The 25,045-nt window shown below is 40.9% G+C and overlaps 1 protein-coding gene across 5 annotated transcripts in view; it reads right to left on the bottom strand.

The window, feature by feature from the left end:
- The window catches only part of usp24 (ubiquitin specific peptidase 24), a 195,274-nt gene that overhangs the window by 156,949 nt on the left and 13,280 nt on the right, over positions 1–25,045 (bottom strand). For all 5 annotated transcript variants that reach the window (XR_005945485.1, XM_041207988.1, XM_041207989.1 and 2 more), the window contains exons 2-7: positions 10,081–10,246; positions 9,163–9,230; positions 8,642–8,785; positions 4,768–4,890; positions 1,880–1,915; positions 109–174 (exon numbers count right to left, since the gene is read on the bottom strand). Coding sequence is in view for 4 of the 5 variants with exons in the window: in XM_041207988.1 (XP_041063922.1) it covers positions 109–174; positions 1,880–1,915; positions 4,768–4,890; positions 8,642–8,785; positions 9,163–9,230; positions 10,081–10,246 (603 nt within the window). In the remaining variant the exon portion in view is untranslated. The remainder of the gene's footprint in view (positions 1–108; positions 175–1,879; positions 1,916–4,767; positions 4,891–8,641; positions 8,786–9,162; positions 9,231–10,080; positions 10,247–25,045) is intronic.

Below are 25,045 nucleotides of genomic sequence, written 5' to 3'. Positions count from 1 at the left end.
GATTTAAAAGATTGCCATACAAACTGCATTTAAAATGTACTTGTTTAAAGTGCATCCAAATAACCTAGAAAAGGTTTCCATTACATTGTTTTGAAAGTAATTACTTACTGCAGTTTCTATGTCTTCTGCACCAAGCTTCAGCTGGATTGCTGAAAACCCACCCATTTCTCCAAACTAGAAAATAAAATATAATTCAACAACTAATTTGATGATAATCGTTTAATGCAGTTGTAGTTCTAAAACAAAGTTAAAATACAGAGTGGAGCTGCTAGATGGAAGCCAATTTCTCTAATTAACCAACCATAACATTGTACTCTAGCATTATCTGGGAGTAACTTACATGGATAGCTATTAGACACTGAATCAGTTGGACACATGCAGGCACCAAACCTCTCTGTTGGATGTTTTATCAGAGTTTGTACTTTCCAATGCCTTTGCTGTTAAGGTTGAAGTTTTTCTATGTAGTTCCAAGCTCCATATCATAAAGAAACATTTACAAAGGTATAATCCTGAAGAGTAGTTTATAACATAGTTAAGAGGTAGGGGAGAAGACAGTAAAGCCTCTTGTTATGTTACTGAGAAGTTGGTTCTGCTAAGGTGCGGAGTCAAACCTCCTCAGTCTTGGAACAGTCCAAGGATATGAAAACCATCAAGGCCAATTGATACTGGGTACATATGAGGTACCCTAAGGTTGGATGGGCATGTCCATCAATCAAATTAATTAGTTTTTTAATGTCCTTAATAGGCCGTTGACAGTTCAGCAGGCGCGCAAGCCAATGTCCGGACGCACGCCCGATGTTTCCCCACATCATTTTATGTGTCGGTGAGTGGGTCCTGTCCCCGCTCACCGACCAGAAAAACCTGCCCCTAAATCTTGCCTGTAATGTGGAGACCAAAACTGACATGGAGGGCTCCAGATGTTCCACGTTCAAGGCCAAACAATTTCAACATAACAGCACTCACTATACATTTCAAGATTTTACTCTATTTCTTCACCACCTTCAACTGACAGTTTTAAAATCTACTCACCAAAATGCTCGGATCTATTTCCTTGCCTGTTATTTCTAGCAGATCGCTGTTTAATATGGAATCTACATTCTTTCCTCTTCTGTCTAAATGTATGACTTTACACTCATCCATGTTGAATGTCAGCTGGCGCCCCGCTATCCAGTCAACCCAGATCACTTATTATGGCTTGCTGATTAGCATCTTAGGCCACTCCTTCAAATTTGATGTCACCTTGGACAAAATTCTATCTTCAAGATACCACCTCCCCCTTTGAACCAAAGTTGATTATCTTGTATCACATTTGTCCCTCCAAATGATCCTGTTAACTATTGCAATGAACTCTGAAAAATATTGATGACAGCATCTACAGTCAACTCTATCACTGCCCTTGAAAGAAACTTTTGAGTTTTCCAGGGCCTTGTTTACCTTCATTTTCCTAAAGCTTTGCACTATTGCAAGACTATGAGGATACAGCAGGGGAGTGAATAGTTCTTTCAAAGAGCTGGCAGAGGCACAATCAGCCCAATGGCCTCCTTCTCTTCATTGGTCTCTATGTTTCTATTCCTTCATTGTATTATTAAAAAGTTTCTAGGGCAAAAGCAAATAAAACAACAATTCAGCAGTTCTGCCACGGCCCTCTCCTCGACACCACCTTCGCATTGCCCTGATAAGAAGTCCAATGTTCCTTCTGTACCCTTCCCTGCAGTGTTCATTATATAAGAATAAATAATACAGTAAGATGGCCAGATCATTTACAATACATATACAGGGCTACAGTATCATTTAGGTTCATTTGCAATCTGACAAGTATATATGAAAAAAAGTGAGGTGGGTGGGGGAAGGGGACCATGTAAAGTAGTGGAATACCTACCCGATTAACCAGATCTATAAGCCATCCATGAGGTTCCTGCAAGAACAAGATAAAAGCAAAAAAAGTCAATTATAATCAGCTAAACTCATGAAATAACCATATGACAAAATGAAAACAACAACTCACAATCTATACCACCTAGAAGGACAAGAACAGTGTGGGCCATGGGAACACCATCAGCTGGAAGTTCCCCTCCAAGTCACACACCACCTTGACTTAGGAAAGTATCATGATCCTTTCAATCCCTGGGCCAAAATTCTGGAACTCCTCCCCTAACAGTGCTGCCGGAGTGCCTTTACATCACATGAACTGCAAGAAAGTGGCTCACCACCAAGTTCTCAAGGGCAATTAAGGGTGGGCAATATATGCTGGCCTTTTCAGCAATGCCCAGTCCCGCACATAAATGGAACAAAAAAAAAATCAGGGCTAGCCAGCAATGGAAAACAAATATTGCTTCATGGGCTACTGAATGAACTCTGCTATTACTGTATCACGTATACTCAATTTCAAGAGCTTTTTCCCATGGCAATTAGTAAACTCTATCAGCAGTTTTTATTTGGTGACAAGGGATTAAATGCAAGGTGGAAACTACAATACAGAAACAAGTTTTACTGAGTGACACCAGAAAAATGTCACCAGAAAGTGGTTGGATTCCAAACATACCACACCATCCCTCTGAAATTGGTGATGCAGTATGAAGAGACACAGAAGAGTAAATGTTCACACATTATTTGACATAACACAAGCAGAATAAGCAGCAGCTTTCCTTGGTGGTTCACAACTAGCTAAAGAATAATAAAATGCATTGGCCCAGATTTTGCAACCGGCAGCAAATCAAAGGCACCTGCCATCAACCTCAAAGAAAACTACCACAGCATCTAGTGATCTCCGTGGTATGGATTTCACCTTTCCTGATGCTAATTTGAAACTAGAGCCAAGTCAAAGGGATCTCCTGGCATCCAGCAACAGTAATGTCATCAAGCAGGGAAAGCAACCAATCATACTGAATAATTCTGAAAGCAAACCAGGGATTAAAAACCTTTTTTTTTAAAAAACAGCATGAAATAAAGATAGAGCCATATCTGTCAAAAGCTGACATTAAAAATCATTTGTTACATTAAAAACTATGGAATTATCATAATGGAGAAATCTGACATCACACAAACATAACATTAATTTTCCAGGGCTAGGGAGGTTATTCAACAGAATTATGAACTCAGTACACCATTAAAAACCTAGTTACACCTTATCAACAAGGTGTGATGTGGAGGTGTCAAATGATAGCTTTAATATGAACATACATGAGGAGCAGGAATATGCCATTCGGCCCCTCGAGCCTGCTCAGCCATTCAATACGATCATGGCTGATCTGATTCTGGCCTCAACTCCACATTACGCCTATCCCTGATTGACTCTCTTGTTAGGCATGAATCTAAGGTTATCTACCTTTACCTTAACAATTTTCAATGACCCTGCCTCCACCGTTCTCTAGGGAAGAGATTTCCAAAGACTCATGACCCTTAGAGAAAAACATTCTCCTCCTCTCTATCTTAAATGGGATCGCCCTTATTTTTAAACTGTGTTCTTGAGTTTTAGCCTCTCCCACAAAGGGAAACATCCTTTTAGTATCCACCCTGTCAAGCCCCCAAGATCTTATATTTTTCAATAAGATCACATCTCATTCTTCTAAACTCCAATGGATACAGGCCCAGCCTGTCCAGCCTTTCCTCATAAGACATCAGTGAAGTGCCAGACAACTGTAGCCTCAAGTCCATGTGTGCGCAATGTGAACTTAGATATACCTTCCTGCTCTCATCCCAGGTCTCTTTTGGATATTTCCATAGTGATAGTTTCTGAAAAATTAAGTATAAAAAATAGAAGTCTGCAGAGGTTGGGGTGGGGGAGAAAAAAGGTGGAAATCTTGGAGACACAGTACTACATTCAGCCCTGCCCATGTCTTCAGTCTGGTAGAGAAATAGGCCTATAAGTCAAAAGAATCACGCCATGGACTAATAGCCCTTTAGAGATCAACTTGGGTCTTACTTAGTCAAACACCTATAACTTTAAAAATAGTCAAACTGAATAGCCATTCCCATATTTTGTATTTGCCGTAATATTGCTGTTGAGTGGCATCACGTTCTGAACCATACAGTACCAAGTTAGAGCTTATGGGCAGAATTTTCCCCCCCGTAGGGGAGGGGGGTTGTGTGGGAGCGGGCGTGGACCAGATCAGCACCCCCAATCGGGTCCGCACCGCCATTTTACATGGGCGGGCCAATTAAGGCCCGCCCAGCGTGACGTGCGCCTGGAAGCGCTGAGCGCTCCCTGTACGGGCGGGGGGTTCCAAGTCAGGGCCCACTCTCTTTCGCGCCTGCGCACGAAAGAGCACAAAAATGTCTGAGGCACAGAGTTGCCTCAGGGAGATTAGTTGAAGTTCCCAAAATTTTAATAGAGCAAAGAAAAAATTAAGACATATCATGTGACAGCATCATATGAGCTGGGAAATGTCAATGAATTTTTATTAAAAATTTTATTCAATTTATAAACACTTCATGAATCTTCATCCCGCCCAAAGGCAGCCTGGGCTCTTCGCCTGCCAGCCAACTTTAAGGTTGGACAGGCAGCTCAGTTTATTAATTTAATTGATATTTAAATGGCCTTAATAGGCCTTTGATAGTTCGGCTGGCGCACAGCCAACTCGGCTGCGCCCCTACCGAACTGAAAATCTAAGTGACGCACGGTGACATCGACATGCCCGCTCAACATCACCACACGTCATTTTATGTCTCAGCGAGCGGGCCCTGCCCCCGCTCGTCAAGCCGAGGGTTCAGGCCCATGTCTGAGTAGACAACCATTTACTTCCTCACGTGCAATACTGTCCAACGCACCTTCTGTAGATTGACTGGTGGTGAGATGGCATACATTTTGCCATCTCCAAAAACATCTGCCCAATTCCTTTGGCACACTTTCATTCGGTTCTTGAAATGGTACTCGTTGCCTGGATTGAAAGCCTGGAAATCAAAACAAAATTAATTATCATTTCATGTGAGGTATAAACTAGAGTCACTTAAAAATGCAAGGCACAATTATTTTAGAGTGGCAAAACGTCAAAGCATTAATACTAAAGCGGAAAATAAATTCTCTGAATCCTTAATTTACTTCCTCCTTTTCAGCACCATTACTGGTTGCAATTCTCTGTACAGATTTTCATGTATATTCTTTTGCATCTGTCTACAAACTGAAAGAACTGGCGTAACCGGACTAGATTTTCCTTCTATTTAGTGAATCAATTTTGTGTTGCACACGGTAAATAGAACATAACATAATTCAGCTCCTCTAAATTTTACAGATAACAATTAAATAACTTTCTGTTGTTGGCTGAACTTTAAAGGAGTATTAACAAAGAGGAAAGAAATTATTTCAATATACTCCACCCAGAAACATCAGTGGCTAGAATAGTTGCAGCAGAGGAAACTGTTTGGCTCATCATATCCATGTCAACTCTGCAAAAGCAACTCAGCTGGTCCTATTCACTGATTTTGCCTAATAACCTTGCAAATTTCTCTTCAGGTGCTTATCCAACTTTCTTTTGAAAGTGCAATTGCATCTGACTCCACCACACTAAGGCAGTGCATTACAGATCCTAACCACTCACTGTATAAAAAAATTCTCATGCTTGCCATGGCTTCTTTTGCCAATCACCTGAAATAGTGTCCTCTGGTTCTTGGCCCTTCTGCCAATGGGAAGTTTCTGCCCATCTACTCACTCTCGATCCCTCGTGACTTTGAGCAACTCTTTCAAATCTCCTCTCAACCTTCTCTTCTCAAAGAAAAACAACCCCAGCTTCTCCAATCTATTCATGTATCTGAAGCTTCTCATTCCCAGAACCATTCTTAAATATTTTCTGCAGCCTCTCTTTAAAACCTACAAATTCTTCAGAAAGACTGCTGCCCAGAATTGGACACAATAACCCAGTTGAGGCTGAACCAGTTTTATAAAGGCTCACCATTACATCTTTGTTTTTGCTCTCTATGCCTCCACTTAGAAAGCTGAGGACCCATTTGCCTTTTTAACTATTTTAGCAACCTGCAAATAAGATCTGATGGCCTAAAAAATACTAGGTCATAATATAATACATCAGGGCCAGGGACTCTGCTTTAGGTGCAATCATCAATTTGTGCTAGGTTTCCAAAGTGAAGTTATGGTTCAAGTTTCCACTCAAACACATCTGGATATTGCCAAATGCAAAATCTTCCATGAACCAGCATAATTGGACAGTGCTCTTCAGAACGTAATTTTTAAAAGAAAACATGTTTGCATTAATGCTATGACCACAGCCGGTGTTAATTGCTGTGCAAACCAAAGGGAAACATAGCTTACGGGCCACAATTTTTTTTTTGTACTCTAATAGCAAGAAGATGACATACCAATCTCAGCAGTTAAGAGGTCCAGTAACACTTTTGGGTTTATAAAATTAAGAAATTAAAACTTAAGCACACAAGGTTACAATTGCAGAATTATGGTTAGTCTTACAAAACATTCCCAAAACACTCTACTTGGTTAATCCATAAGTAACACTTTCAAGGTAACGCTCCCTAATAGATATTTAAATATGGAATCCAGTAATATCACACAAGGCAGACTGCTGTAACTTCGATAAAGGTGTACCACGTGACCTGTACTCTCTTCCCTTTGCTATGGAATTCACTTCAGAATCAAATTACTTGCTGCAGCCCAAGACTTTTCAACAGCTCCAGTTATCTGTAGCCAACCCCAGCTTAACAGCTCGACAGCCATCCAACTTAAAAGCTACCTCTAGCTCTCTCTACCTCAACAGCTATCCACAGTAACTCTATTATACATTTTTCCCCATTCATCCCATTGTTCTCACACCCCTTTGAAACGCAAACCCTTGTCAACAACCTCTTAACTTAACTAAAATGCAAATGTTGGATCTAACCTATTTACTTGTACCTCAAACTTAACACCTTTAACCTTTTCATGTTTCCAAATACACACACACACACACACACACACACACACTCCATTCTCATAAATAACCAAATTCCTTGATGTATTTAAGAATGGTAAAATTATGTACTGATATTAATGCAACTGAGAATGGGTTAGTCAGTGTCTAGTCTACCACTTGTGTTTAACCCAATTTTAAACAACTAAAAGCGACTCCAAAAACATAGAACCAATTACACTGATAAAAGGTAATTAGTTTCTTAGTGATAGTCATTTGGTTGTACAGGATTTGAGCATTGTTGAAAAGAGACATTTTTTGTTGAAGCTTTCCGTCAATTCGCAAGAATACCAAATGTAAAGGGAACAACAATTTATACTATACAAGAAGAGTGTGCTCCTTGGTTGGCAAGTGGACTCTAATTGGCAAGAAGAATGCACCAGTGACTGACAGTTAACTGCCAAACATTGTTTAAAATACAGACCAGGCAGCTTGACTCTGATTGGTCAAGGCATGCTCTGAGGAACGAGTCAGCCAATGGCCCTGACTTATTTTGTTTAGTTGAAACAGGCACAATGTGTGTCTATGTTCTTTCTGTCTGTAAAGAACAAGACCCTGTGAATTATTTTATGTAGCTTCCAGTACACGCAAATGCACCACACAGAGCCCGAATGACAATCTTAAATTGGTTGTCAGCGTAAATCTTAGCATATTGAGTGTTATTTGGCAAACGTCGTCCAATCACGGAATCACATCTAAAGTTGGACACTGTGTCTTGTAAGTATGGGCTGGTTGGGTATGGTCTGTAACTTGCCCATTGTGGACAATGGAAGGGACGTGCCATTCAATACGATCATACTTTAGGAAGTATGGTCTACATACCTAGTATCACACTGGAACTGAAATTCATATACCACATTACTCATTTGCATGACAGGCAGAACGTCTTTTCGGCTTGACGGCAGCATCCTGTTAGTGGCGAACGCCACTCGTGTTGCTGTTGCATAGTAGCAGCATGAAACAGCTAGCTTCACCTGTTGCTCAATTTTTTTAGATACCTTGCCCTCCCACAGTAATCCGAGGTAGGCTGGACACTTCTCAGGGCTGAAAGTGACGGCCTTGGGCCCATTCATGAGTTTGTGTGATATTCAGCGCAAAATGATCTGATCAGGGCAGCCATTATCCTGCAGGATGCCTTTGATATACCCCATTTCAGCATTAAGCTTGTATGGTGAACAAATGGCCTGGGCCCTACTTACAAGGTTGCCAATAAGACCAATCTTATTGTGTGTGGGACTGTAAGAACCCCAAATTAAGTGACAGTCATTCACTGGTTCATTCCTCAGGATAATACCATGATCAATCAGAGTTAAGCTACCTGGTTTAAATTTCAAACAATGCTCGACAGTTAACTGTCAGTCACCATCAACTGGTGCATTCTCCATGGCATCGCCTCTACCAAAGTCCACTTGCCAACCAATCAGCACACTCTTCTCAAATAGTATAAATTGTTGTTCCCTTTACATTTGGTATTCTTGCAAATTGCCCTGATGACTGCAAGATGAAAAGCTTCAACAAAAAATCTCAAACATGTCTATTAGTGTCTTCATGTGGCCAGTTTTGTGTTTCTGGTACATTTTTGCACAAAAGATTCAGAAGCTTGATTGGTGGTGCAACTTGCACTTGAAATTCCTCAATCTTTTATGGTTTAGCCAACTGTACTGAACAAAGCCGGAGCAACCTACAGAAAACCAAGATGTCTATATTTATGGATGCTACAATTGTCTACATACCATGGTGAGCACTCCCATAAGGCCGATGGGAATTGGATCCTGTTTGATTCGCTCTGCAACCAGATCTACTAAAAGCATCACCATGTTGTAGATTCCCTCATGGATTTCAGTACCCCATTTATGGACAGCATTTGATGTTAGTAACTGAGAAAAGACCAAGCAAAATAATTTACATTCCCTGCAGGTTTAACTGTTGAATGCAATAAAAAATTGAGTGACAAGTCAAGTAATACATTTAGCAGTCTATTCAGCAGCTGAAATAATAATTTGATAAGTTTAAGACTTTCATGTACATGCTCACAATTTTCTCCAGTTTTATATCATTCAAGTGATGCAATACTCGTAACACACAAAATGATGCACTATCAGATCAGCATCTCCCCCTCACCCTGAAAACATTCTTACAAAGTATTTGGAAAAGATCAGAGTACAAAGCATAGTTCAATCCTACAAGTTGGGATGCAGATAAAATTTGTTTTATGCTGATTATCTGAGTGTCTAAGATGCTTCTTTTACCTTACCTTTTTAAAAGCTTCTGGCATACATCGATCTGTAAATCGTTTGCAATTTTCATCAGCATCAGCAAGACCTGCAGTGATCAGACATAGAAGTCAGAGAAAGGCAAGGATAACAAAAACTTCTGGTAGCCAAAGTTGGTCAGTCTAATGGGGACAAATGTGGGGATTTCTCACCTGCCTGACCGCTTTAAAATCTAACTCATGTACCATTGCATGAAAAGTAGAGGACAGATTCTCAGATACTAAATATAACAATTTTCTCAACCATGTCCCATTTCTGTCACCAGGTAATTGGCCTGCTCCTAGACCTCTTCCACTCTGTAATTTGTCAAATGCACAGATAACATCAGGGTGATTCCACTTCTGATATTTTTTGGCAAGGGTACTTTCAGTTCCCAACTAAATTAAACGCTTGGAAACAAGGCATTTCACTCCAACATAAAAACAAGGTTATCTAGGGTTACCTTGATACCTCAGCAAGTGACTTATTTATATGGATGGGCAGGGCAAGTTGACAAGACAATCAAGAAAGCACAAAGGATGCTTAGTCTTGCAAGTCATGGACGTTTTCCTACTTTAAAGACTAAGTTATTCCTGACAACAACCAACAGTCTCGCTATACCCACCACCCCGCATTCCCAGTCTCGGCAAATGGCCAGTCTGCCACAGGGGTGTGCAGGAGAGACTCTCCATTACATAACTATGTGTTTTTAATCCCACAATCTGATCAGTTTTCTCTAACATGAAGGTTACCTGTCTACTGGTTGATACCACAAGCAGAAAATGCCTGTTCTGCCCTATTTCCCCAGTTCTCATTCTCCATATATGGTCTGTGCTAGCAAGCAAATTATTTCTGGTCTCACGTATAGGGAAGCAGACAAGCTGCTGTAACTTGGTGCCTTGAATCCTTGCAGTACTTACCAAGCCGTGCTAGGCACGTGGATGCTATCAGGCACTTGCCCAATGACTCTTCACGTTTGTAAGGAATCGACCAGTGATCAGTAAACACTCGACTTTCCAATTCATAAAGATTTGTGGTGGGAAATTCGATGCTCCCTGAGCAGTTTCCATTCTCATCATTGCTCCTCTGCAACAAAAGAAATCTAAATTAACACAAATTAACTATTACAGTTGATAATTTTCTCATTTTTCCTTCTTCCTAGTATTACCAGCAAAACTGTAAAAATGTTCTCCTCTGCCATTAAGCTCACTATATAAATATTTACTACTTAAAAACAAGTTAATCTTCAGTTCCATTATAAATAATTAATAAAAACATCTCCATTTTGGTTCACGGGGAGCTCTGCCAAGCAAATGACACCCTCAGCCAGCCAGTCTCTCAGCTATATCTAGGTCCTCACCTCCAGCCAAGAGGGCAGCTCCTCTATTGAAGAGCTGGAAATAAGCAGCCTGGAAGACCCGTTACAGCACTTACCCACACCCTCAACCAGCGCAGAGACACACACCTTGGTGGGACCTAGATCTAGAGCAGGTTCAGGTTCACAATCTGAAGTCACCGCATAGACATGTATCCGCAATGGAAGGAGACAAGTTCAGCCTAGCTCCCTGACACATGGGGGGACTGCCAGGGGAGAGGCATCGCTGAGGTCTGAGTCAGATGATGACCTCTGGATTTGGCCTTCCAATCCATCGTGCAGAGTCAGCAGAAGGCAGCGGAAAATCACGCAGACCTGTTGGAAGCTCTCAACAGAGTGGCATGCGAGGCCAAGTGCATCCGTCTGCTCTCTGAAGAAGTGGTACCCACATGTGCATGTATGGATGTCTCCATGGGAAGGATGGCAGACACCATAAAGAACTTGTTCCAGCAGGACGTGGAGATGTACGCAGGCCTGCACTCCATCGCAGTGGCAATGCGAAGGGGAAACGGCACCTCGACATCCCTCCAGGTGCTCCTTCCCCTCAATGAGTCAGGCTAGGGCCCTCGGGTACTTGAAAGGAGGAGGAGCGGCAGCTGGACACCCCTGGGTCATCCACTCAGGAATCTCAGAGGCTGTCCGCTCCCTCCAAGTCCCCTTTGCCTGTGACCCCCTCAAACTTGTCCTCTATCACCGCAGAGGAAGCAGCTGGCCCACAGGAAGACAGCCAAAGCTAGCTGGGGCTCCCAAGGCCTCAGCTCCCCAGAGGACCCATGCTGAAGTCATCAGGGGCAACAGGGCCAACAATCGCACAGGCTGTCTCCACTCCTGCTGCAGATGTCAGGGCAGCACCTAGAAGTGTTAGGCCTAGAAAAGTTAAATTCTGCTCACAGTTGGTGCACGGGTAAACACATTTTGTCACTTTATTATCTGATTATATTCACTTTCACTGAATAATGTGCAATGGTGTCTTTCAGCTTCATTTACAGGTCTTGCAAGTCCTCCCCCTGCATCCGCCTGCCCCACTACAGTTCAGCTGCACATAACCAGGCCACGAGTGATTCTGGAAGAAGAAATGTGCGTGTGGCAGGGCTTTTCAGAGCCTCATGCAAGCACTCTCCCACACGTGAATCCTTCCCCCATCAAGCTCATCTGTGTCCCGAGCATTTTCAATGCTGCCTACTGGGGTTCCCTTTCAGTTGTCCATCTGAGCTGACCTGCATCTCCACCCATCTACCGGTCACACTACCATGCAGCACCTGTCCCTGCCTACCACGGGTCTCTTTTCACTTTCAGATTTGCAAGCATGGTGTGATCAACATTCTTCTTCAGCTCCCCCCATTCTTTCCTCTCCCCAGTCACCCATGCCCTTTCCCCCAACACTGTTGACCCCCCCCCCCCACCACCGCTTCACCTTCCACCTCCCCACTGTCACCTACCAGCCACAACCCTTTTCTTTCAGGAATGTCCAGATAAAAGTGCATGTTCCCTAGCTTCCTGAAAATCCCAGCCCCATTCACATTAACCTCTGACCTCCTCCTTCCCACCCCCAGGGTCCATGCCTGCCTCAGTGTCCCCAACAACCGCCCTTGCTGTCCCTTCTACCGATACCCTCGCACCCCAACACTCCCACCCTACCGGTTCACTCTACCTTCTCACCATTCCTTCCTACCATGCGCACCCTTATTTTGTTCCCCAGGAGGCAGTCGGTGGCACCCGCCGCTAATGCAGACTCCACAGACCCCGCCCTTCCAGTGACCTGGAAATACCCCTGGCGCGTGCACGCACGCACACACACACACACCCCTCCCCTCCTCCCCACCTTCATAACCCCCCCGACATACCTTTCTCTCCCAGTGAAACCTAGACTTTCCTCTCTCATCCACCTGGTATATCTTCCTCTCCCACTCACAGCTGGACCTTCCTCTCTACCCCCTTGATGATCATCTGCAGCAAACCATGGCAAGGACACTGTGTCCTGAAGCAGACCCTCACAGTAATTTTTCACCTTCCGTGAGCTGTTTTGCTGTGGAGCCATATCCATGAGAATCCACCCAGCATGCAATGGATGCTCCTCCAGTGTCCTGTTGCTGTCAGGCTCCATCTACTCCTTAGATGCCCGCAGCGTGAGCAAGGCCCTGACGCTAAGTAGCGAATTCTGCAGGTCACACGTGTCAGGACACGTTCCACAAGGGCATGTTTACCTGCCGATGTGGGTGGTAAATTTGATGTGGGAGGATGATTCTGGCGAGCTGGGCTTATAATGATATGCAGATGTATTACAATGATCTGACGATGGGAAACGCAGCCCGCCACTGACGGACGCAGCGGACGGTTGCAAACTGGTTTCACGACAGCATGAAACCAATTTTTGGCCTTCCTGCCATATTGTCCGCTCACACCCACCATGACACCCACCACCAATGCAGGCAGACGATGCCGCTCTCAGGATTAGCTGAATAGTTAAGCTAACCCATCATACTTAACAGTGTTCCTCTTTTTTTGTACTTCAATTTCCATACACACTGGATTAGTCAGGCACCTTACAGGGGACCACCTGGAGCACCATTCAGTAACAACCATGGTTAGGCAATTTCCTCAATTACAAAGAATGTAGTCTAGGCCAAATGAGGCAGCAGTAACACCAAACACAATGAGAAGGGTGTTTACACACACACACACACACACACACACACACACACACACACACACACACACACACACACACACACACACACACACACACACACACACACACACACACACACACACACACACACACACACACACACACACACACACACAACAATAGAGGTCAGAAAAGGAAAACAGTGCATTAGTGGAGTGGAATAGAGTGAAGGTCAATGTGAGCTTGCCACTTCAAGGGTTTAGAATATGTGATTCATTCAAATCAAGAATGTATGACTTTTACTCTAAATATGCACAATTTCATAATTGTGCAAAAAGAACCAACCACACATTTCCAATGCCTCAAGGTTCAATTTGAAAATTGCTCTGATGCACATGTGCATCTTCACTCAAGCCTATTTTACCAGCTCCAGTTGTGCCTTTTCTGTCTGATAACCTGCATTAAAACTTGGAATACTTGTACATATCCAATAAAAGTATACTTTTTGGATTGCTCCCAAGCTCCATTGTACTTTCAATTTTGAGGAAGTCATTACTTTACGTGTCACCTCTGTAAATCACAACCATATCTAATCTATACTGTGGAGACTCAAATTAACTAGATAAATTAATCTAAGATTGCTATATCTGATCCATTCGTCACGCAACTTTCAAAGTTAATCAGCAGCAGCAAGAACTAGATTAAAGCTTTAAATGTCAAAAAACAATATTCAGCCAAGATCTGATGCGAAGGGCTTGCAACTGCATATGGGAGCTGTAGCACCAATTACAGGGCACACATACAAGACCAATACTATTATATGGATGTCTACAGGCGAATTAAATGGATTTCAGCCTTTTCTGGAAGTTCAACTTCCACATATAAGCAAACAGCCCAACATCTCAACCAAAGGAAGTCAGGCACTGCGTCAAGGAACTGCCCAACCTTTTCCATTCTGTGGGATACATAGGTGAGTGCCAACAATCCTCAGAAGCCACATATAAAGTTTGATTCCATGCTTCCATTCATTTGAGTAGATCTCCATTTGCTGATACAGACAGATCTGGTAGTCTGATGGTGGGATTTATCAAGTGAGGCAACATCCTTTCAAAATCTCCAGGTCCACATAATTCAGGCAAAGTATATGAATAATTTTAAGCACCAAGAAAACGGAGTTGTATGGATTAGCTGGATTGCTCGAGCGGTGTATGGGCCACCACCCATATTTGAATACACCACAATACAAGACATTTGTCATGTAGCCTCCTCCTCTTCCCCACATTCCTCCTATTAATACAAATCAATTATACCAAAATAGTTCTGAAAGCAGAAGTGGGAAGCCTCGTAAGCCATTACGGGAATCTCATGGCTATATGGTGCTTCTCAATCTCAAGCCTATATTGCTCTGGAAAAACATAGGCTAAAATTTTGCAGTTGTAATGACAGTAAACCATCAGCATTCGCTGTCATTACAACTGTGAAACTGACAGATTCCTGATATCCACACATGTACAGTTAAACACAGAAATCTTGAAGTTGTTGCCAGTGGTATTCTTTCTCCGAAGGGTGCAAAGTTCCCGCAGATGGAGATCTAAAGAAATCACATGAAGTGACTTTTATGCCACTGGTATTGCTGATAAAAACCTGAGAAGTTACCCTTCTTGAATGAGGTGTAACTGGGTCTTTAATGGCATACTAAGTTCATAATTATTACTGAACGACCTCTCTGGCCCTAAAAAACTAGCTACATATTTTTGGAATGTCAAATTTCTTAATTATGATAAAAATTCTAAAGGTTTTTAACAATTTTTTGATAAGCTCATGATAATTCAGCTTCTATCATATTCCCCAATCCTTATTTTGCTCTGTAAAATTTATAATTCTATCACTTTGGTGCTGACCACAAAATGTGGGTCTATAGTCAAATTTCTTGCCTTGCACATTAGGGTGAATTTTTCCACACTCCAAAACCAACATTGATCCTTGCTTAACAGAATTATATAGAGAAATCATTGCACTCAATATGCAGAGATCTCCACTTTAAAATTATTGATTTTAGATGATGTAAAATCTGGAGTGCCACAAATCATGCATCCTGACGACTTGTTAGTGATTCTCAATTCTGTGCTTCCACCAGAGTCAAAAAAAAAATTACCTTAGTGTCAAGGGGGAGGAAAATATGTCCAGAATTTGTGATAAATGTTCACCAGCATTACTGTGTTCAATTCTAGAAACGCTTTAGGAAAGGTTTCAAGGCCTCGGAGAGGAGGAATAGCGGTGATTTACTAGAATGTTACCAGGCATGCAAGATTTCAGTTAGATGAACAGACTAGAGAAGCTGAGGTTGCTCTCCTCAGAGCAGAGAAGGTTGAAAGATTTAAAGGATATGCAAAATCATTAATAGAATGAGTAAGGAGAAAACTGGTCCCAGCGGTATCAGGATCAGTAACCAGAGGCCACAGATTTAAGGCATTTGGCAAATGATCCAGAAACAAGACGTGGAAAAATTGAGCGTGTCAAGTTGTTGTGATCTGGAATGCACTGCCTGAAAGGTTGATGGAAGCAGTGTTAATCAGTCAGTCAGCATGGATTTCAAAGATCCAGGTGATGTCTGCCCATCCTTATAAAACTCTTTGAAAACAGGCAGGATAAATAAATGTGGTTTATATAAATTCATAAAATTATTTAACATTATTAAAACATGTGTCAAAGATATATGATATATGGCTCGAAAAATTGAAAATGTAAACACATGTCCAGGAAGAAGGTTAAATGGAAGAAGGCAAAGGGAGGCGGTAAAAGGAGGTTTTGGACTGGAAAGATGCAGTGAGGAGTGTTACACAAGTGCATGTGTTGGGTTGCTCTTCCTTACTGTATACATATTTGGATTTAAGAATTGTAAGGAGGTATAGCAAATCGTGACGAGGATTGTGAAAAACTTCAGAAGGAGATGGATAGCCTAGCATGATGAGAGGATAGGTGGAAGGATGGGTGGTAGATGTAGTTTAACACAAAAGTACACACATAAGCACATACAAATTGGGAACTGGAGTAGGCCACTTGGCCCCTCGAGCCTGCTCCACTATTCAATAAGATCATGGCCAATCTCAGTTTGGAAGATGATAAAATACACTTTAAATAGTAAGACTTTAAATGGGGTGGAGAAACAGAGGGATCTTGACATGCAGCCAAAAAGATCACCAAGAGGTTACAGCACAAATAGATCAGGTCAGAAAAGAAAGGAAAACTAAATCCTTAGTTTTAAATTGAATGTTCAGTATATAAAAGTAAGAAGGTAATGTTGAACTTGTGCAATGTGCAGTTTTGAGCACCCGTTATAGGAAAGATAAAAACAGCACAGGTTGATTAGAATGTTACCAGGAATGATTATTGATATGAACAGAAAATCAAGATAAGGATTGTTTTTCCATCAGAGCTAAGAATGTTAGAAGTGACTTGATGGTCTACAAAATAGCGGATGTTCATGATGGAAAAGTGAGCATAAATTTAAGATAATCAGAGAAAGAATACAAAGATAGAAAAAAAATCCTGTACTCAGAAGCAGACTGGAATGGGAATGCTTCGCCACAAAGTTCTTTTGAAGTTGCTTGGAAAGGGGCATAGCCTTGAAGTGAAACAAGATTAGATTGGTGGCTCAAGTGGAGAAAGATACCAGCACCAGCTTGATGGGTTGAATAGTCTGCTTGGATTGTAACATTCTCTGGTTATATGTTAAAGAAAAAGAAATCTCCAAGTCAACATATTGGCCCAATATTCCCTAAAAATTTGCACTGCGACACAGGTAAATGTGGCTTAATGCTAATTTTATAAGCAAAATGTCAAAAAATTCTGGAGCAAATGACTTGTGCTCCTTTTCCTCAAGCCTTTATGCCATTCTGCACAATTGACAAACTCTCTGCTGCTTACTAACATCGTAGTCTCCTCTTCCTCCCCACTTCAGATTTTTCTGAATTTACATCAGTTCTGAATAGGATGCAAATTTACATCTAAAACTTTAAGCAAAATGGGGACCAGTCAGATTTCTGATGTATTATTCTGATTTTTATTTATGTAAATTATGTTAAAAGTTTGTCCTAACAATGTATTTTCTGTATCTTTGAATACATCTTTACTGAACTGGAATGATTTGAAAAAACTTGCACGATTGCAAATTGTATACATGTTGGGCCTAGTACTACACACGATTGTCACTTGTTTGACCGTAGTTTTTAAACTGTGTGCTAATGAGATTCTCAGGAAATTTCAGCATAGCTCACTGACTGGCATAAATGGCATAACAACTGGCACACATCACTGAAATGAAACTGAGCAGATTATTTTTTTTGAGTATGGAATGTCTTTTGAAACTTGCACGCCCATTATCTGCTAAAAGTGAAACTGATGTTGGTTGTGTGTTAGTTATGCCATTTCCAAAAATTCAAGACTATGGTCTTCAAATTACACACTTGTAAAATAAAATTCCCCAAGTAATTCGAAAACAGTTTCAATTAAAAAAGCAAATGGCATGCTGTACTTCACCACAATTAATTATATTGATAGTATTTTTAGAAAGATTTCTGAAGAGTACTTTCCTCTAATGGTAGGGATGGCTAGATAGTGTTCCAGCTATAAGATATAAACAGATGCAGTCAATTAGGAACATTAGCAGTTATTTTTCAGCAGTTGAGGCAGCATCCTTGCCTTAGATTCAAAAGGTTGTGGATTTAAGTCCCATTTTAGGTCACAAAATCCAGGCTGACACTCCAGTGCAGTACTAAGGGAGGGCTGCACTGTTGGAGGTGCTGTCTTTTGGAAGAGACATTAGATCATTGAGCCTGGACTTCTGCCAGGTGGCAGAGTCAGATTGCCATTCTGCTCCTACTTTCTTACATTTAAATGTTCTCAATCCTGCTTTGCTTGACCTTCCGACTCAGGCCAGGCAAGAGCTGTGCAGTGCAGCAGACTCCTGAATTCTTTAGTTGAGTGCTGCTGCATTGGAGGGAAGGAGACCACACCCCTTTTAAAAAAAAACAGCACTGGCTGCCATAGAGCAGATAAGTTTAAACGTTCAGCCAGGTTTAAAGTTTTTTGACAAGCCAGGCAGAAGGGAAGTGTGTAAGGTAAGCGGGTAGGATTTTGAGGGGCTTGGGTCTTGGTGGGCATTGGTGAGAGTCAGGAGTTGGGCCTTTTAGGGTGAGGGTGAGTAGGGGTAGTTCCTTGGGGGAGGGCTGGGGGAAGAATTCCATAGCGGTTTGGTTTGTACAGCAATTACCCAGATGTTAGAAGTGGTTTTAATTCTTCTAACTTCTTCTGGGTAACTATTGATGAAATGCACTCAGGACCATCCGAAGTTTGCAATTTAAGTTGCATTTTCGGATGATTCCAGTGCAGGGCAATTACCCCTGGGAAGTTTGCATTCCACAAGCAATTGCTGTGCAAACCTTACCTGGGAACTTCTGGGAGGGGTGAGGGGTTGATCCACCCCTTGCATCTTTGGGGTACCCCCAGATCCTCTGCCCTGGAGCTCAGAAGTTACAGTCCAATATAAAAGAACCTATGGCACTATTTTGAAGAACAGGGAGGTTCTCCCTGATGCCCTAGTCAACATTTGTGCCCAGGTATTTAATACCTAAACACAGATTTTCTGGTCGTTATTTTATTGATCATCATGGGAGATTACTGTGTACAAATTAGTGTCCATGTTTCGTAAATTACAACAGTGACTGCAGCCAACTAAGTACTTTTGAAGTGTAAAATTATTTTGGACGTCCAGAGGTTGTGAATGGCACTAAATAAATGCTGGATTTTACTACTTCTTTCTCTCTCCACAGACGCTGCCTGGGTTGCTGAATATTTCCAGCATCTGCTTAGCACTAATCAAATTAGTATAAGACAAAAAGGATTTGATATTGGCTGCCAATATACTGCCACTCTTGCATTAGTGCAAGAAGCTTCAGTATGTACACTGACGCACAAGTTGGGACACCTTGACACAAAAGAATTAAGACAACTTTAATATCCCAATTCCACTCCAGAATGCTTACGAAGGTCAACTCAAACCACTTGGGATTGACATAGTGAGGCATAAATTAAGCAAGTCCTCATTGTGAGTCTTTTTTCATTCTCATAAACTCTTATTCCTCATATCAGTCAAGAGACTCTATATGCTATCCCACTGTGCTATCAATCACAGTTTTGGATCTTGCTTCCATATGTAATTTAATAACACCCAGCTCCTCTTTTCCACCTCATCCCTCAACCCAATAACTATCTCCAAGCTGTTAGGCTATGCCTCACATTGGCATGAGTCAAAACTTTCTCCAACTGAGGATCCAAAAGCCTCCCCCTTACTACAAGCTCCACACCAGTACTTGGTTCAAGCTAAACAACATTGCACAATTTTTGCATCGCAGCTACACCCAAAACTTTCTCCCACAAAGACTCAGGCAACATTTTCCTCAGCCTATCTCAGCCCCTCTCCCACTGAAACACAGCCATGCTATTATCACCTCTAGATTTTGACTGCTCAATATCCTCTTAGCTTGGCTCCCATACTTCAGCCTCCATAAACTCTTCAACAGAACTTAGTTGCAAATATCCTATTTCAAAGTAAGTCCCAATGATCCATTATTTCCATTTTTGTTGCTCTACATCCCTGCACCCAATGCATTAAATTTAATACACAGTTTTCAAATCCCTCCACAGTCTCATTACATAAACTCCTTGAAACCTCCTCTTGTAGCCTTTCTTTTCTGACTCTGGTGTTTTATGCATCCTTAGTGAAGTCTATGTTATGAGCTGATGGTCTAAACAGATGGCTTTCGTAATAGAATAAACTCCTTCCTCCATAAGTATAGTTAAGAAAGAAAGAAGAATGGAATGACAAATTTTCTATAAGATTTCTAATATTGAATGAATGAAACAGTGGGGAAATTTGAAGCACTGTGCATAAAATTTAATGCATTGGACAAATTTTTGTTCCTACAATGCAAAAACTAAATGAAGAACCATGACGCTAATCAATAACACCTTTGAGATAAATGCAAATGGAACACTAATTCCCAGATAATATCCACTTTCCATGACAGCTGTTTTGCATTTTAGTATTGAGAAATTGTCTTCAAAGTGTCAGCACACTTTTCAGGGAAAGGGGGAAAAAAATGACAATTTATACACATTTTACAGCATCAGCTGGATCCTTCATGGGGAATTTCTTTCCTCAATTCCCTTGTTTGTTTGAATCAATTTGTTTATGCCCTTCAATTCTAGCATTTAAATTTAAAATTTCTCAATCAAATATTCTATACTATGTCTGAATTTAAATAATTCAAATAAACTAAAAGACCATTATCTTACTTAGGTGCAGGAATTTTAAGCAGTTTTTAAAAGGATTAAAGTGATCACGGTTGAAAGGTGTATGAATTCAACTATTATGCCTAAATAAAACATTACAATTCTCAAACACTACTTCTCTGCGCTTATAAATCTTCAGGAACCAATTAGTACAACTGAAAGACAATTTGTAAGCATCCCATGCTGCTTAACAGTGCATTTCTTGTAAACAAGGTGGTGTATTAGAGTGTAAACAGCAGAAATTAACCCCATGGATTAAGAACAAGAGCTAATAATGTGTTGTGATGCTATGGTCAAGAGCTGAGACCATGTATAATCAAGTGAATGTTCCAACAATGTCTAACTTCGACAAGTGATTATCTGGAATGTATTTATAAAAGTTCACAAAGCCTGGATGATGATAGCACAATGCATAACCAAAGCATCAGGGGGACTTGGAAAGTGTGTGGTTTATAAAAAGCACAGTGAAGCTTCATGTATGCCTCACAATAAAATAAATTAAGATAAGTTTTAGAAATGTTGGATTAATATAAATGGCCTAAACATCAAATTATGCTTGCTTTCATCTACCTTACCCACTGTTCTAAGAAAGGATCGGTCATTAAATCTTAAATATTCTAGTTTAGTTCCATTCACCATTCCTCAAAGAACGAAGCAGTCCATGCTTACATGCAGGAAGTGAACAATATTCAAGTTTGGGTTCATAAATGACAAATAACATTTGCACAATGCATGTGCCAGGCAATGACAATCTCCAATAAGAGATAGCCTAACCACTTGCTCAACATTCAAAAGCATTACATTTGCCAAGTGCTTCATAGTCAACATCCATTGAGCAGAAATTCAACTGACCAACCACATATGTGCTGTGACTACTACAGAAGATTGAAAGTTGGGTTTCCAATGGGGATGGTGGAAGCAGATAGTATTGATTCATTCAAATGGAAATTAGATAGATTTCTCTCAATTTTTTAGGGATACGGTACTTGAGTTATTTGAGACAAGGCAAATAGCATTGTTTGTCAGGACAGATGACTTTTAGGCTATTGTTCTCAATCCTTTCCACCATTGGGGGTTCGCTCACCTCATGCCTCCGTCAGTTGTAGACTGATTATTACATCATGTGACTACCAGATAGTACAAGGCAAACTAGATAGACATTTTTTTTTATTCTTCCAGCAATTCCTACACTTCTATTCAGCACAAGTCATCTCTTGATTCCTCAGAGCTTCTCTATCACTCAAAAGGCACAAGCCAACTGTGTGGTGGAATTCTCTCCTCTTGCCTGGATGGATGCAGCGGCAATCAAGTTTAATGTAATCTGTGACAAAGCGATGCACTTGATCGGCAATTCTGCCACTAACTAAAACGTTCACTCCCTCCACCAGTGGCGCAATGTGCCTGTAGTGTGTACTATCTACAGAATACAATGCAGCAACTCACTCAGGCTTCTTCAACTGTACTTCTCAAACCCACAACCCGCGCCATCTCGAAGAACAAGGTCAGCTTGTGCATTGGAACATGATGACCTGCAAGGCCCCCTCCAATATGACTTGGACAAACATCACTTTTCCTGTCGCTAGGTCAAAATCTTGGGACTCCCTACCTAACAGCACTATGGGGGCACCTTCACCATACAGACTATAGTAGTTCAATAAAGCAGCCAACCGCCGCCCTCTCATGGCAACAAGGAACGGACAATAAATCCCAGCCTTGCAAACAACACACACATCCTGAGAATGAATTCAAACTTGGCCTCCTCAGACTTGTCCACCAGAATAGTACAGGTCAACTCTCTCTTCAGCACTTCTATCACAATACAAAAAACTCATCTGCTCAACAACCTCTGATGTTAGTGGGGCAGGTAACTGAAAAAAAGAGAGGAAAAGGAAGAGAGGAAAGTGGTATCCCACTATATTTTGTAGTGTGTGCCATCAAATATCTCATGTATAAGATGGTATTCTAGACAAACTTTTGAATCGTTGCTGTCAACACAGCTTTCGCACATCAATTTTAATAGGAGTTGTTAATCAGAAGTTTCATGCCCAGCTACCAAATCCTTTTGCATAAACCCAATTCCAAAAGTAGAACTGATGCTTTCTATTTACATTGTGGCTATTTACTGGAAAGATAAAAATAGATGGTTACTATATATGTTGCTAGTAACCTTTTGGCCTATTAATGTCATTGCGGTGGTAGCAAGTGCTTAGAATGCCAACAACTGGCCAAATGCCAGATGAGGTCCATTTCAATCTTACACTTTCAACCCTGCAGTCTGAACACAATATGAAGTTGATGCTTTGAATTAAATAAGTTTTTTGCATTTGTGTGCATATATCAAGTTATGTAACTTATACAAATTTACAGCAAATAATTCAGAAACCTTTGGAAAATTGAGACATATGTGTATATGTATATACACACAGTGGCCAAACTGTGGCGTTTAGAGTGAATTTGAGTAGAACTGAGGCTGCATGGTTATAAATGAAACCCTTTGAAAGATAGGGAGATGACCTATCTCCCTTATATACATATACACACAAGCGCGCACACAACTGGAAATTAAAAGACAATTATATTGTTGTATCTCTGAACAGATTAAGTGGCTCCAAGAGATTCTTGGATCATAAACAATTCCAGAGTATATTCTCCTTTGGAGAAGGAAGAAATTTTCTTATTTAAAAACAAGTGTTTGCTTGAATTGTTCTGCTCCAACAAAATGGATCTCAGGTTAATTGGTTTGACTAGACAGTAATTGGATCAATTTTAAATTGGAAGGTTACTGGCAAAGAATTACACCATAATTAAATCTTTCATTAATGCCAGGTGAACATAGCTCCTTTTAAAATGCTGTTGAAACGAGGCCATCAAGCTGATTTTAACACATCAAACAGCACAGTATCTATTGTTAAATAACTGCCAATACTATTTAGTGGGATGTAAAATCTCCACCATTTATCCAGAGCCACTTAGTCCTTAGCAGAGGGAGGAGAGAGATAGATACAGATTGGCCGCATTGGACAAAATTGTAGCATTAATTTAGACTAGGAATGCCAAGGAGTAATGACAGAAAAGTGTTTATCCTTAGCTGTGTCCCAAGTTTGTTTTGGGTGGCCCATGAATTTGTTTTACAGGAACAAAGTACAATTTCAAAATTAGCAGACGATATTTATCTTGGGGACATGGATAATATTGTCAAATGACTGCAGCAATATACAGTAAGATATTAATAAATGTGCAGAATGGGCATGTAATTGGCAAATTAATTTGAAAATACTTAAGTGTGAGATGTTCCATTTTGGAAGGTAGAATAAGGAGGACATATACTGCTTGGATAGTGAGTTTAATTGGATCAGGAGCCAAAAGTATTCAGGAGAACAGATAAGCTACCACAAAGTAGCAATGCAGGTTAATAAGGGCTTTAAACAAAACCAAACCAAGCACCAGGTTTCATTTCTCGAGGGACAGAACAGAAAGAGTAGAGAAAATTATGTTAAATTTTCTGTGATCCTGGGTTAGTGGTTAGTTTGTAATTGGAGTACTATGTACTTTGCTGGTCTCTCCATATTATAAAAAGGATTAGAGACAGTGGAGAATGTGGAAAACAGATTCACATGGATGATACCAGTCAGGAAAGGATCAACAAACTCAGGCTCTATTCACTAGAAAGGGGAAAGTTAAGAGGTGACCGAGAGATCTTTCAAATTGTGGAAGTGATTATGGTCTTAAGGGAAACCATTAACTTTTCAAAAGAAATTCAAACTCCCAGTTATTAACTAAAAGAATCATGCCACAAGATTTTATGTTTTAAACAAAAAAACATTTACAAGAATTAAACAAACCAAGTATAAACACTTCGATTTTTAAAGCCAAGACACTCCCGATTCTATTTTCGTTTCCACCCAAGCATTCCACCATATTTTACAGGACTTGGGGTTTCCTTCATTTCTCCGGAGACCCAACCTAGGTGTGCCACAGCTCTCAGGAATTCATGCTGATGCTCCTCAGCATTCTAGCTTTTTTCCAAGGTATGAATTTTCTTGGGGTCGGTCTACTAGCATTCAGTCAGTTAATGCTCTAACTCTCCTTAAGCACCTCAAGATTGTGGACACCTCAGCTCAAGCATGAGTTTCACTGCCTTCTTGCTTAGTGGTCTACTGCTCCAGACAGTTTGCTCTCTCTGCCTGTTTCCAAGCTGTTCCAAATCTGGACTTAAACTGCCTGTTTCAAAGCTACTCCCAAGCTGACTAACTGTTTCTGTGAGAAAACACACAGATAGACCTGAAACAAAAGACTACTTTTCCCTGCAATCTAGCCCCACAGCAACATGGCAGACCTGGGATGTCCCAGATGAGATTTCAACTAATTAACTTCAATTCCCAAACTTCTCCTTCGATTGGAAAAGTATGTGGATACCTTAAGACCTTCTCTTGTTTACCCATTGCTTCCAAAACCTTTTTTGATCTGAGAAAATTAGATTAATATTTAATAGCTCTAATGGCGACAAAGCAATCCTACCAGACTTACT

The sequence above is a fragment of the Carcharodon carcharias genome, chromosome 16 (assembly GCF_017639515.1).
Source record: "Carcharodon carcharias isolate sCarCar2 chromosome 16, sCarCar2.pri, whole genome shotgun sequence".
NCBI classification, from domain to species: domain Eukaryota; kingdom Metazoa; phylum Chordata; class Chondrichthyes; order Lamniformes; family Lamnidae; genus Carcharodon; species Carcharodon carcharias.
Note: the sequence above shows the minus strand (reverse complement) of the source record. Positions and strands in the feature narration are given on the sequence as shown.